This window comes from Entelurus aequoreus, linkage group LG13, assembly GCF_033978785.1.
Source record: "Entelurus aequoreus isolate RoL-2023_Sb linkage group LG13, RoL_Eaeq_v1.1, whole genome shotgun sequence".
Classification (NCBI taxonomy): domain Eukaryota; kingdom Metazoa; phylum Chordata; class Actinopteri; order Syngnathiformes; family Syngnathidae; genus Entelurus; species Entelurus aequoreus.
Window position 1 is genome coordinate 6,292,383 of NC_084743.1, and position 12,445 is coordinate 6,304,827.

The window sequence follows — 12,445 nt, forward strand, 5'->3', positions numbered from 1 at the left end:
TAGCTTTTGTTAGCAAAATTGTGGGGAAAGTATTTGTCACGTTACACTCAATACAATTATTTTACATCAATATGTGTTCATTTTTTAATTCAAAGTAGATCTAAGAATACATTAAGTAAAAAAATGTAACATTTATGTAACATCACACATGTTTCACATTATTAATAATAAATGACTAATCTGCGAGAGAAATATTTAAATGGTGAATGTTGTCCAACACCTGATAATAAATATTACAATATTAATAATAAATGACTAATGTTGGTCTGCGAGAGAAATGTTTAAATGTTGTCCAACACGTGATAATAAAACATGTCCTTCGGCACAGAAGAGGATTACAATGATTGCAGGAATTTCAAATAATCAATTCAATTAGCGGTGAATGTGTGTTTATTTTAAGTATCCTCCCCTTCCTCCATGTTCTCTAACAGATATGATTTCATATTATATTAGAAAGATGAGATTATTATTATTGCAGGAGGGAAATTGTGTCACGAGAACAAAAGAGCGGGGAACGACTTTAGTGTTCATAGCTGGAGATATACTGCCCTCTGGTGGACGTCAAGCACAAAACATTTGTGCAAATACAAGTGCACATTCTTTTCACAAGATTTATATATATATATATATATATATATATATATGTATATATATATATATATATATATATATATATATATATATATATATATATATATATATATACATATATATATATATATATATATATATATATATATATATATATATATATATATATATATATATATATACACTTTGAAAAAAAATATATTTAACATTAATTCAAACATTTCATATTTAAAGATAGCAAAATATATAAACATAATTTATTAAACTTTTCTTAAAAATATTTTTAAAAACATTTAAATGTTTACATATTATTAATATGATTTTTTTTTTAATATAATCATTATTATTGTTAAAAATAGATATACATTATTATGTTATTGTTGTGAATAATGACAGTAATATAGACAATAATGATAATAATAATAATAATAATAATAGAGGCGGGAATGAACATTTAAAAATATATATATGTTCTTGGCAACACAATTAGAGACTACACTATACTGAAAATGTGAGGAAAATGTGAAAATGATCTAATTTGTAATAATATATACAATTTAAGAAAATATGAAGAATATTTATTTAATCCTACAAGATAAAAATGAATCTAAAATATAAAAACACACTATTTTTACTATTTCAAAAATTTATCTACATACTGTATATAGTAATGATGATAACAATAATAATGTTAATGATAATAATAATAATAGTAAAAATAATAATATAGCAATAATAATAGTAATAATAATACTAATAATAATATAATCATAATAATAACAATAATGATAATACTACTACTACTACTACTACTACTAATAATAATAATAATAGTAATAATAATATAATAATAATAATAATAATAATAATAATAATAATAATAATATTAAGAGGGGATGTGAATTTTTAGTGTATCCATGATAGTGTGGACTTAGCCTGAGACAACTTTGCTATAGAAATAGAGACCACACCACGCTAACATGTGAGTAAAAGGAGCAGCAGGAAACATTTTTTGTTGTAATCATTATTATTGTTAATAATAGATATACATTATTATTATTGTTGTGAAAAATGACAATAATATAGACAATAATAGTAATGATAATGATAATAATAATAATAATAATAATAATAATAATAATAATAATAATAATAATAATAATAATAATAATGATAATGATAATGATAATAATAATAATTATAATTATAATAATAATAATAATAATAATAATACTGAAAATGTCAAAATTATCTAACTTGTAATAATATACACAATTTAAGAACATATGTAGAATATCTATTTAATCCTAAAAGATAAACATTTATCTAAAATATAAAAAAACACTATTTTTACTATTTGAAAAATGTATCTACATACTGTATATAGTAATGATGATAATAATAATAACGTTGATGATGATAATAATAATAATAATAGTAATCATAATAATAATAATATAATCATAATAATAATAGTGATGATAATAATAATAATAATGATAATAATAATGATAATAATAATATTAAGAGGGGGTGTGAATTTTTAGTGTATCCATGAAAGTGTGGACTTAGCCTGAGACCACATTGCTATAGAATTAGAGACCACACCACGCTAACATGTGAGTAAAAGGAGCAGCAGGAAACAAAAGCGTTTGCATTTTGACTTTTAAATGATAATCTTTGCATAAACTTACTTGGATGCTGCCATCTATTTTGGTTTTTCACATTTCAACATACAAGTTGTTGTTCATGTTGTGTCGACGTTGCGTTAAGAAAAAGTTTGACATTGAACATAATCCATGGACTGGACCTTTTTGCACAATAGTGATGGTCTTTGTTCTTTACACGTTGTTATGTGTTGCATGCTAAACGTAAAATACATTCCAAAAACATCTTATGAAATGATATTTTCACAATAAAACATGTTTACACGCATGTTGCGGAATCATCTACTCAAAGTAACCCCAGCAGTAAGGATGTTTTTACTATAATATATTGTATTATAATGAAGTCTGCTCTTATTATTGTAACCGAGGGTTGATAAATGTCGCATATACTGTATAAAAGTACAAAATAACAAACACGGAGGCTCCAGTTTGACACTTTATTTATTTTCTTTTCAAAAGTCCGCTCCACCACAACGTGTCACCACTTCCGCTCTCCGCGCCGCGCCTTCAAAATAAGAGCTCAAGGCATATACTGTGTAACAGCAACTTAAGGGAAGTCCATAAAATAGGTTACATAATTATTCATGTTACGCGTCAGACCTATCTGGTGACCAAAGTTATTCTGACAAGGACATATTTAGTCTTTAAGCGGCGGATAACATCCTAGATTTGATAAAAGCACACGTTTTGTGGCGATGTATTTACATTCTGTTTGGGGGCGGAGCAGAGATTTCATGTAGCGTATAAACTCTTGTTTCTCATTGGCCAGCCAGCTCTAAAGCCCGCCTTTACTGTGACATCATTGGTACGCAAAGAACTCGGCTGGTTTGATTGGCTGCTGCACAACTGACTTCCGGGTGTGAGTGTGTTTGGGTGCATGAGCAGACTAGCACAACAATTGAAGATAATCTTCAATCAACACCAGGTTTGACCTTTCAAATGACTTTTAATCAACACGACTCCTCTTCTGTCTGGGCTTTAAAGCCTATTTCAAAGCTTTGCAAGTTGAGTTGTTTGGCTAAACCTCGCTCGTCCCGAATTATGCTGCGTTTGTCTTGTAAACATTTGACAAACATTTCATGTCAGGATTGTTAAAAGTACTATTAAGCACTATTAAGTACTATTAATCAAACATTTGTACATTCTAGCGATAAATGTGTGTTTAGTGTCTATTTCCACAGCATCGCGACATTCAGCATCAAGTCCTCGTGAGACCGCATTCAAACCTTTTTTGCTCTTTAAAGCACTTGACTAATCCGGATTAATGACAATGATTCCGTATTAGTAATAATCTAATATGTAATAATCAAATATTCATTCTAATCAAAGTCAGTGTTAGCCTGCTGGACCTTACACGAAATAATCATTTCGATTCTTCGATTCCCACTCGTCAATAGTGCGCTTTAAACGGACTATCGAGCGAGATAGTTTAATGCAGCCCCGTGAACGCAGCACGGACCGGATGTGACGTCACTAAATGTATACACGAACCTAATTATTCTTGCTATGAAATACAAACATTTCCCTCACATATTGATGGCAGAAAGAAGACACGTTAGCATTGTGGCGACTGTGTGGATGAAGTAGAACATTCAGCAAGAAGGTGTAGATCCATGATGGTTCTTGTGTGGATGAAGTAGAACATTCAGCAAGAAGGTGTAGATCCATGATGGTTCTCGTGTGGATGAAGTAGAACATTCAGCAAGAAGTTGTAGATCCATGATGGTTCTCGTGTGGATGAAGTAGAACATTCAGCAAGAAGGTGTAGATCCATGATGGTTCTTGTGTGGATGAAGTAGAACATTCAGCAAGAAGGTGTAGATCCATGATGGTTCTTGTGTGGATGAAGTAGAACATTCAGCAAGAAGTTGTAGATCCATGATGGTTCTCGTGTGGATGAAGTAGAACATTCAGCAAGAAGTTGTAGATCCATGATGGTTCTCGTGTGGATGAAGTAGAACATTCAGCAAGAAGTTGTAGATCCATGATGGTTCTTGTGTGGATGAAGTAGAACATTCAGCAAGAAGGTGTAGATCCATGATGGTTCTCGTGTGGATGAAGTAGAACATTCAGCAAGAAGTTGTAGATCCATGATGGTTCTCGTGTGGATGAAGTAGAACATTCAGCAAGAAGGTGTAGATCCATGATGGTTCTCGTGTGGATGAAGTAGAACATTCAGCAAGAAGTTGTAGATCCATGATGGTTCTCGTGTGGATGAAGTAGAACATTCAGCAAGAAGGTGTAGATCCATGATGGTTCTTGTGTGGATGAAGTAGAACATTCAGCAAGAAGGTGTAGATCCATGATGGTTCTCGTGTGGATGAAGTAGAACATTCAGCAAGAAGTTGTACATCCATGATGGTTCTCGTGTGGATGAAGTAGAACATTCAGCAAGAAGGTGTAGATCCATGATGGTTCTTGTGTGGATGAAGTAGAACATTCAGCAAGAAGGTGTAGATCCATGATGGTTCTTGTGTGGATGAAGTAGAACATTCAGCAAGAAGGTGTAGATCCATGATGGTTCTCGTGTGGATGAAGTAGAACATTCAGCAAGAAGTTGTAGATCCATGATGGTTCTTGTGTGGATGAAGTAGAACATTCAGCAAGAAGTTGTACATCCATGATGGTTCTTGTGGTCCACAGAGCAGATGTCTTCAGACTCTCCTCGCAGGATGAGTCGCTGTGCTGGAGGAGCTCTGGTGCGAGCACAAGCTGCCACGTAAGGTTCCACTTCCTTTTTCCCTCACACTCATCCATAGTCCTGACGGAGAACCTTCTGCAGAACACCAACACCTGCTAGAGTAGGAGATAGTCTGTGTGGTTCTACAGTAGACTTGTTGGCCAGGTGAGAGCTTCAGGTACCAGATGTTTCATGAACGGTGTGGTTCTAGAGTAGACTTGTTAGCCAGGTGAGAGCTTCAGGTACCAGATGTTTCATGAACTGTGTGGTTCTAAAGTAGACTTGTCAGCCAGGTGAGTTCCAGGTACCAAATGTTTCATGAACTGTGTGGTTCTAGAGTAGATTTGTTAGCACGGTGAGTTCCAGGTACCAGATGTTTCATGAATTAAAGATAGTCTGTGAGGTTCTAGAGTAGACTTGTTAGCCAGGTGAGAGCTTCAGGTACCAGATTTTTCATGAACTCTGTGGTTCTACAGTAGACTTGTTAGCCAGGTGAGAGCTTCAGGTACCAGATGTTTCATGAACTGTATGGTTCTAGAGTATACTTTTTCAGCCAGGTGAGAGCTTCAGGTACCAGATGTTTCATGAACTGTGTGGTTCTAGAGTAGACTTGTTAGCCAGGTGAGAGCTTCAGGTTCTAGATGTTTCATGAACTGTATGGTTCTAGAGTATACTTTTTCAGCCAGGTGAGAGCTTCAGGTACCAGATGTTTCATGAACTGTGTGGTTCTAGAGTAGACTTGTTAGCCAGGTGAGTTCCAGGTACCAGATGTTTCATGAACTGTGTGGTTCTAGAGTAGATTTGTTAGCACAGTGAGTTCCAGGTACCAGATGTTTCATGAATTAAAGATAGTCTGTGAGGTTCTAGAGTAGACTTGTTAGCCAGGTGTGAGCTTCAGGGACCAGATGTTACATGAACTGTGTGGTTCTACAGTAGACTTGTTAGCCAGGTGAGAGCTTCAGGTACCAGATGTTACATGAACTGTGTGGTTCTAGAGTAGACTTGTTAGCCAGGTGAGAGCTTCAGGTACCAGATGTTACATGAACTGTGTGGTTCTAGAGTAGACTTGTTAGCCAGGTGAGAGCTTCAGGTACCAGATGTTTCATGAACTCTGTGGTTCTACAGTAGACTTGTTAGCCAGGTGAGAGCTTCAGGTACCAGATGTTTCATGAACTGTGTGGTTCTAGAGTAGACTTATTAGCCAGGTGAGTTTATTATTATGATGATGATGATGATGATTATTATTATTATGATCAGACCTACTTTTCTCCACTCCTGAGATAGTTGCAGTGAGTTGATGGCACTAACTCCTTGTAACTCCTTGTGTACAGAGAACAGTCCTACATGGAGAGTGTAGTCACCTTCCTACAAGATGTAGTTGATGGCACTAACTCCTTGTAACTCCTTGTGTACAGAGAACAGTCCTACATGGAGAGTGTAGTCACCACAAGATGTAGTTGATGGCACTAACTCCTTGTAACTCCTTGTGTACAGAGAACAGTCCTACATGGAGAGTGTAGTCACCACAAGATGTAGTTGATGGCACTAACTCCTTGTAACTCCTTGTGTACAGAGAACAGTCCTACATGGAGAGTGTAGTCACCACAAGATGTAGTTGATGGCACTAACTCCTTGTAACTCCTTGTGTACAGAGAACAGTCCTACATGGAGAGTGTAGTCACCTTCCTACAAGATGTAGTTGATGGCACTAACTCCTTGTAACTCCTTGTGTACAGAGAACAGTCCTACATGGAGAGTGTAGTCACCTTCCTACAAGATGTAGTTGATGGCACTAACTCCTTGTAACTCCTTCTGTACAGAGAACAGTCCTACATGGAGAGTGTAGTCACCTTCCTACAAGATGTAGTTGATGGCACTAACTCCTTGTAACTCCTTGTGTACAGAGAACAGTCCTACATGGAGAGTGTAGTCACCTTCCTACAAGATGTAGTTGATGGCACTAACTCCTTGTAACTCCTTGTGTACAGAGAACAGTCCTACATGGAGAGTGTAGTCACCACAAGATGTAGTTGATGGCACTAACTCCTTGTAACTCCTTGTGTACAGAGAACAGTCCTACATGGAGAGTGTAGTCACCTTCCTGCAAGATGTAGTTGATGGCACTAACTCCTTGTAACTCCTTGTGTACAGAGAACAGTCCTACATGGAGAGTGTAGTCACCTTCCTGCAAGATGTAGTTGATGGCACTAACTCCTTGTAACTCCTTGTGTACAGAGAACAGTCCTACATGGAGAGTGTAGTCACCTTCCTGCAAGATGTAGTTGATGGCACTAACTCCTTGTAACTCCTTGTGTACAGAGAACAGTCCTACATGGAGAGTGTAGTCACCTTCCTGCAAGATGTAGTTCCTCAGGTCAGTCTCATTCACTCATTCACTACAAAACTTTTTCACACTTTAATATGTTAACATTCCCTTTGAACACTTTAGCGACTAATTTGTATCTTGTTTAGACGTTAGCATGCTAATTGTTAGCATTTTACTAATGTGGTATATACATAATTGCATAGCCTGATATAAAACTACTTCAGATCTTTTTTAACACTTTAGCCACTAATTTGTATCTTGTTTAGATGTTAGCATGCTAATTGTTGGCATTTTAGCCATTTTACTCATGTTTTATTTAATTTTTTTCCGGCCATGTTTAATTAAACAGGAAAATAAAACAACAACAAACAAATAATGAAAAGAAAATGATGACAATAATGTATGTATATATTTACATAGCTGGATATAAAAATACTTTAGAGCTGTTTAGATGTTTGCATGGTAGTTGTTTGCTTTTTAAACATTTGACTAATGTGGTATGTACCGTAATTTCCGGACTATAAGCCGCACCTGACTATAAGCCGCACCAGCTAAATTTAGGGGAAAATACAGATTGCTCCATATATAAGCCGCACCCGACTATAAGCCGCAGGGTTTTGATGTGTAATTAGCGTAGTATATAGGGGTTCCTGCTACCACGGACGGGATTGTCGGGACAGAGATGACTGTTTGGGAACGCGAAGCGTCCCATTTATTAACAATAAATATTTCAATCATTCAATCAAACTTTCACATCTTTGACATGGCGAACAGCATTCGTGCAGAGTACAAATAATACAACGGTGCAAAGTAATACAAAGTGCTCGCCTGTACGTTATCAAAATAACCAGCCTACCGGTATATGAAAAGTCAGTCTTTAATCATTGTGTCATCGTCTTCCTCCTGCGTACTAAAACCACCGAAATCCTCTTCGTCGGTGTCGGAGAAGAACAGGCCGTAAATAAGCCGCACCCTTGTATAAGCCGCAGGGACCAGAACGAGGGGAAAAAGTAGCGGCTTATAGTCCGGAAATTACGGTATATATTTACATAGCCTGATATAAAACTACTTTAGCACTTTTGGTACTGAGTGCTATATTCAGGCTCCACTTTTACTGGAGTTCAACATTGCACAGTCCATGGAAGCATAAAGTCACTACTATGAGATGTTGACATGATGTATTTCACCCAAAGGTGGTGTTGTTTAGTAGACTTTGACACGTCTTCCACCTCCAGGCTTACACTGGTGCTCTGCAGACGGACGAAAAGGAGAAAATCATTTGGGTTCGATTTGAGAAGGCTGACATCAATGGTGAGTAGTGATGTCATGAACACATTAACACTCAGTGTTTAGTCAGTGGTGAGTAGTGATGTCATGAACACATTAACACCCCAGTGGTGAGTAGTGATGTCATGAACACATTAACACTCCTCAGTGTTTAGTCAGTGGTGAGTAGTCATGTCATGTGATCATCACCATATTTCGGGGCTGTAAATGTAATTTTGAAATGAGCATGCTGGACTTCTGTTATCAGTTAGAGGTATTGGAAAAGAAGATGATTTATTAATGCCTTTTGACATATCATTTAATGATGACTTGACATGACATTCTTACATACGGCTCCTTTAAAAGTGGTGTGGTGAACATGTGAATCAGACACAAGTCCAACTGCATGTCCTGCTTGTGTTGGCACAGACTCTGCACGGAACCCTGAGTTCATGGAGATGCACGGTGGAGCCACAGACCCTCCCCTCTGTCTCATGATTGGCTACACTGATGGCATTCAGATTTGGAGCATATCTGTAAGTAACCCCTGCTCATGTCTTCATGTCTTCATGTCTTCATGTATTCGTGTCTTCATGTATTCATGTCTTCATGTCTTCATGTCTTCATGTATTCGTGTCTTCATGTATTCATGTCTTCATGTCTTCATGTATTCATGTATTCATGTCTTCATGTCTTCATGTATTCATGTATTCATGTATTCATGTCTTCATGTCTTCATGTATTCATGTATTCATGTATTCGTGTCTTCATGTCTTCATGTATTCATGTCTTCATGTCTTCATGTATTCATGCTGTTTGTGAGGACAGAAGAAGTCCAGTTGTGATGGCTTGAATGCCCGGGAAATACCATGAATGAGAAGAACAGCAACTTTCTCGACAAACACAATCACGAAAGGAAAATGAGAAGTGTGAGCACTAGAACTGGGTGTAGTAATGTGAGCACTAGAACTGGGTGTAGTAATGTGAGCACTAGAACTGGGTGTAGTAACGTGAGCACTAGAACTGGGTGTAGTAACGTGAGCACTAGAACTGGGTGTAGTAACGTGAGCACTAGAACTGGGTGTAGTAGTGTGAGCACTAGAACTGGGTGTAGTAATGTGAGCACTAGAACTGGGTGTAGTAATGTGAGCACTAGAACTGGGTGTAGTAGTGTGAGCACTAGAACTGGGTGTAGTAATGTGAGCACTAGAACTAGGTGTAGTCATGTGAGCACTAGAACTGGGTATAGTAATGTGAGCACTAGAACTGGGTGTAGTAATGTGAGCACTAGAACTGGGTGTAGTAGTGTGAGCACTAGAACTGGGTGTAGTAATGTGAGCACTAGAACTGGGTGTAGTAATGTGAGCACTAGAACTGGGTGTAGTAGTGTGAGCCCTAGAACTGGGTGTAGTAATGTGAGCACTAGAACTGGGTGTAGTAATGTGAGCACTAGAACTGGGCGTAGTAATGTGAGCCCTAGAACTGGGTGTAGTAATGTGAGCACTAGAACTGGGTGTAGTACGCACAAATGGGGCCAATTATTTTGAATATATTTTTATTTTGTACTTGTCTTAATCTTTTTGTACGTGTTTTGTCACTTTTCTTTAAACGCCTAACCAGGGACGAGGCTTGCAAATGAGCCTGTGACTACAAGTCTTATGTACTTTGACATCGGTTACCTAGTAGAAATATTTCATTGTACTGTCCCTCTCAAATGAAAAAATAAATACTAATAATCAGGTCCACAAATATTAAGACACAGTTGTAATCCCCTTTGCTGTATGCACCACCACTTTGGATTTGAAATTTTTGAGTTTTTCTTTGCCCAGATGTGGGTTCAGATCAGGACATGTTGTCGTGGTTTGTGAAGCCCTTTGAGACACTTGTGATTAAGGTCTACACAAATCAACTGTGATTGATTGAAGTGTAGAAATGACACTTTTTAGAGTCAAAAGTAATGAGACAATTAGCTGTTTTATGGCCACGTGTGTTTTTATCTCATTATCAGAAATCGAGAGTTCATTTCAAGTCTGCTATTTGCATTTGGTGAAAAGCTCTAGGTCAGGGGTCACCAACCTTTTTGAAAGCAAGAGCTACTTCTTGGGTACTGATTAATGCGAAGGGCTACCAGTTTGATACACACTTCAATAAATTGCCAGAAATAGCCAATTTGCTCAATTGACCTTTAACTCTGTGTTATTATTAATAATTAATGATATTTACACTTAATTGAACGGTTTAAAAGAGGAGAAAACACGAAAAAAATGACAGTTAAATTTTGAAACATAGTTTATCTTCAATTTCGACTCTTTAAAATTCAAAATTCAACCGAAAAAAAGAAGAGAAAAACTAGCTAATTTGAATCTTTTTGAAAAAATTAAAAAAATAATTTATGGAACATCATTAGTAATTTTTCCTGATTAAGATTAATTTTAGAATTTGGATGACATGTTTTAAATAGGTTAAAATACAATCTGCACTTTGTTAGAATATATAACAAATTGGACCAAGCTATATTTCTAACAAAGACAAATAGTTATTTCTTCTAGATTTTCCAGAACAAATTTTTTAAAAGAAATTCAAAATACTTTGAAATAAGGTTTAAATTTTATTCTACAGATTTTCTAGATTTGCCAGAATAATTTTTTTGAATTTTAATCATGATAAGTTTGAAGAAATATTTCACAAATATTCTTCGTTGAAAAAACAGAAGCTAAAATGAAGAATTAAATTAAAATTTATTTATTATTCTTTACAATAAATAAAAAAAATTGACTTGAACATTGATTTAAATTGTCAGGAAACAAGAGGAAGGAATTTAAAAGGTAAAAAGGTATATGTGTTTAAAAATCCTAAAATCATTTTTAAGGTTGTATTTTGTCTCTAAAATTGTCTTTCTGAAAGTTATAAGAAGCAAAGTAAAAAAAATAATGAATTTATTTAAACAAGTGAAGACCAAGTCTTTAAAATATTTTCTTGGATTTTCAAATTCTATTTGAGTTTTGTCTCTCTTAGAATTAAAAATGTCGAGCACAGTGAGACCAGCTTGCTAATAAATAAATACAATTTAAAAAATAGAGGCAGCTCACTGGTAAGTGCTGCTATTTGAGCTATTTTTAGAACAGGCCAGCGGGCTACTCATCTGGTCCTTACGGGCTACCTGGTGCCCGCGGGCACCGCGTTGGTGACCCCTGCTCTAGATCAACCACAACTAAAACACAAAAAAGCAGCGCTATTATCAGAAAGGATATCATATCATATATCATATCAGAAATTGGAAATCTTTCATTGGTTGAAACTTGATTGATTGATTGAAACTTGTATTAGTAGATTGCACAGTACAGTACATATTTCGTACAATTGACCACTAAATGGTAACACCCAAATAAGTTTTTCCATTTGTTTAAGTCGGAGTCCACGTTGATCAATTCATGGTAACACCTGTATGTCTTCATTGGGCCTTCAGATCCTTGCAAAAAACTAGTCCTTTTCCAAAATCGCACGATGAGATTCATGACTGACAAAATCATGCGACCTGAAGACCTTCTTAGTGCAAGCTCACTCCCATCACTTCCACAATGAAATCCAACATCTTGAAGCCCTACGGTCGCACCAAACGCTCTACTCAAGAGAACCATGGAAGGAAGAAGAAGGAGAGGAACACAAGCAACAGGCTGGTGAGGCAACATCTGCCACTTGACTGGTCAAACACTGAACTGAAAGACCGATAAGACGTTGTGACGCGCAATCTGACAACTTTCTGTCGGTCGACTTTCAGTACGAGATTCAAAGAGGGCTCACATCTTTGTCGCAAGCCAAGTTCGAAACAAGGCCGTGGGTTGTCTGGATGAAGACCACTCCTCAGGAAGTTAGTGTACGTTTGTCAAAGTCAGCAGTCGGTAGAAGACTTCACCA

At 36.3% G+C, this 12,445-nt stretch overlaps 1 protein-coding gene across 1 annotated transcript; it reads left to right on the plus strand.

The window, feature by feature from the left end:
• Nucleotides 1–3,123: 3,123 nt before the first annotated feature.
• On the plus strand, nucleotides 3,124–12,163 carry LOC133663724 (BCAS3 microtubule associated cell migration factor-like). Its single transcript, XM_062068412.1, has 6 exons — nucleotides 3,124–3,183; nucleotides 4,902–4,977; nucleotides 7,258–7,312; nucleotides 8,500–8,575; nucleotides 8,960–9,066; nucleotides 11,997–12,163. Exons 2-6 carry the CDS (start codon nucleotides 4,907–4,909, stop codon nucleotides 12,012–12,014), a joined length of 327 nt encoding a protein of 108 aa, XP_061924396.1. The 5' UTR covers nucleotides 3,124–3,183; nucleotides 4,902–4,906; the 3' UTR covers nucleotides 12,015–12,163.
• Nucleotides 12,164–12,445: the final 282 nt, after the last annotated feature.

What these genes read in the sequence shown, in the direction of transcription:
- LOC133663724 (XM_062068412.1), top strand. Translation starts at nt 4,907, where the DNA reads ATGTCTTCAGACTCTCCTCGCAGGATGAGTCGCTGTGCTGGAGGAGCT. An exon ending in GTGCGAGCACAAGCTGCCAC is followed by an intron (nt 4,978 to 7,257) that starts GTAAGGTTCCAC and finishes CCTTGTGTACAG; the next exon opens with AGAACAGTCCTACATGGAGA. An exon ending in TGAGAAGGCTGACATCAATG is followed by an intron (nt 8,576 to 8,959) that starts GTGAGTAGTGAT and finishes GTGTTGGCACAG; the next exon opens with ACTCTGCACGGAACCCTGAG.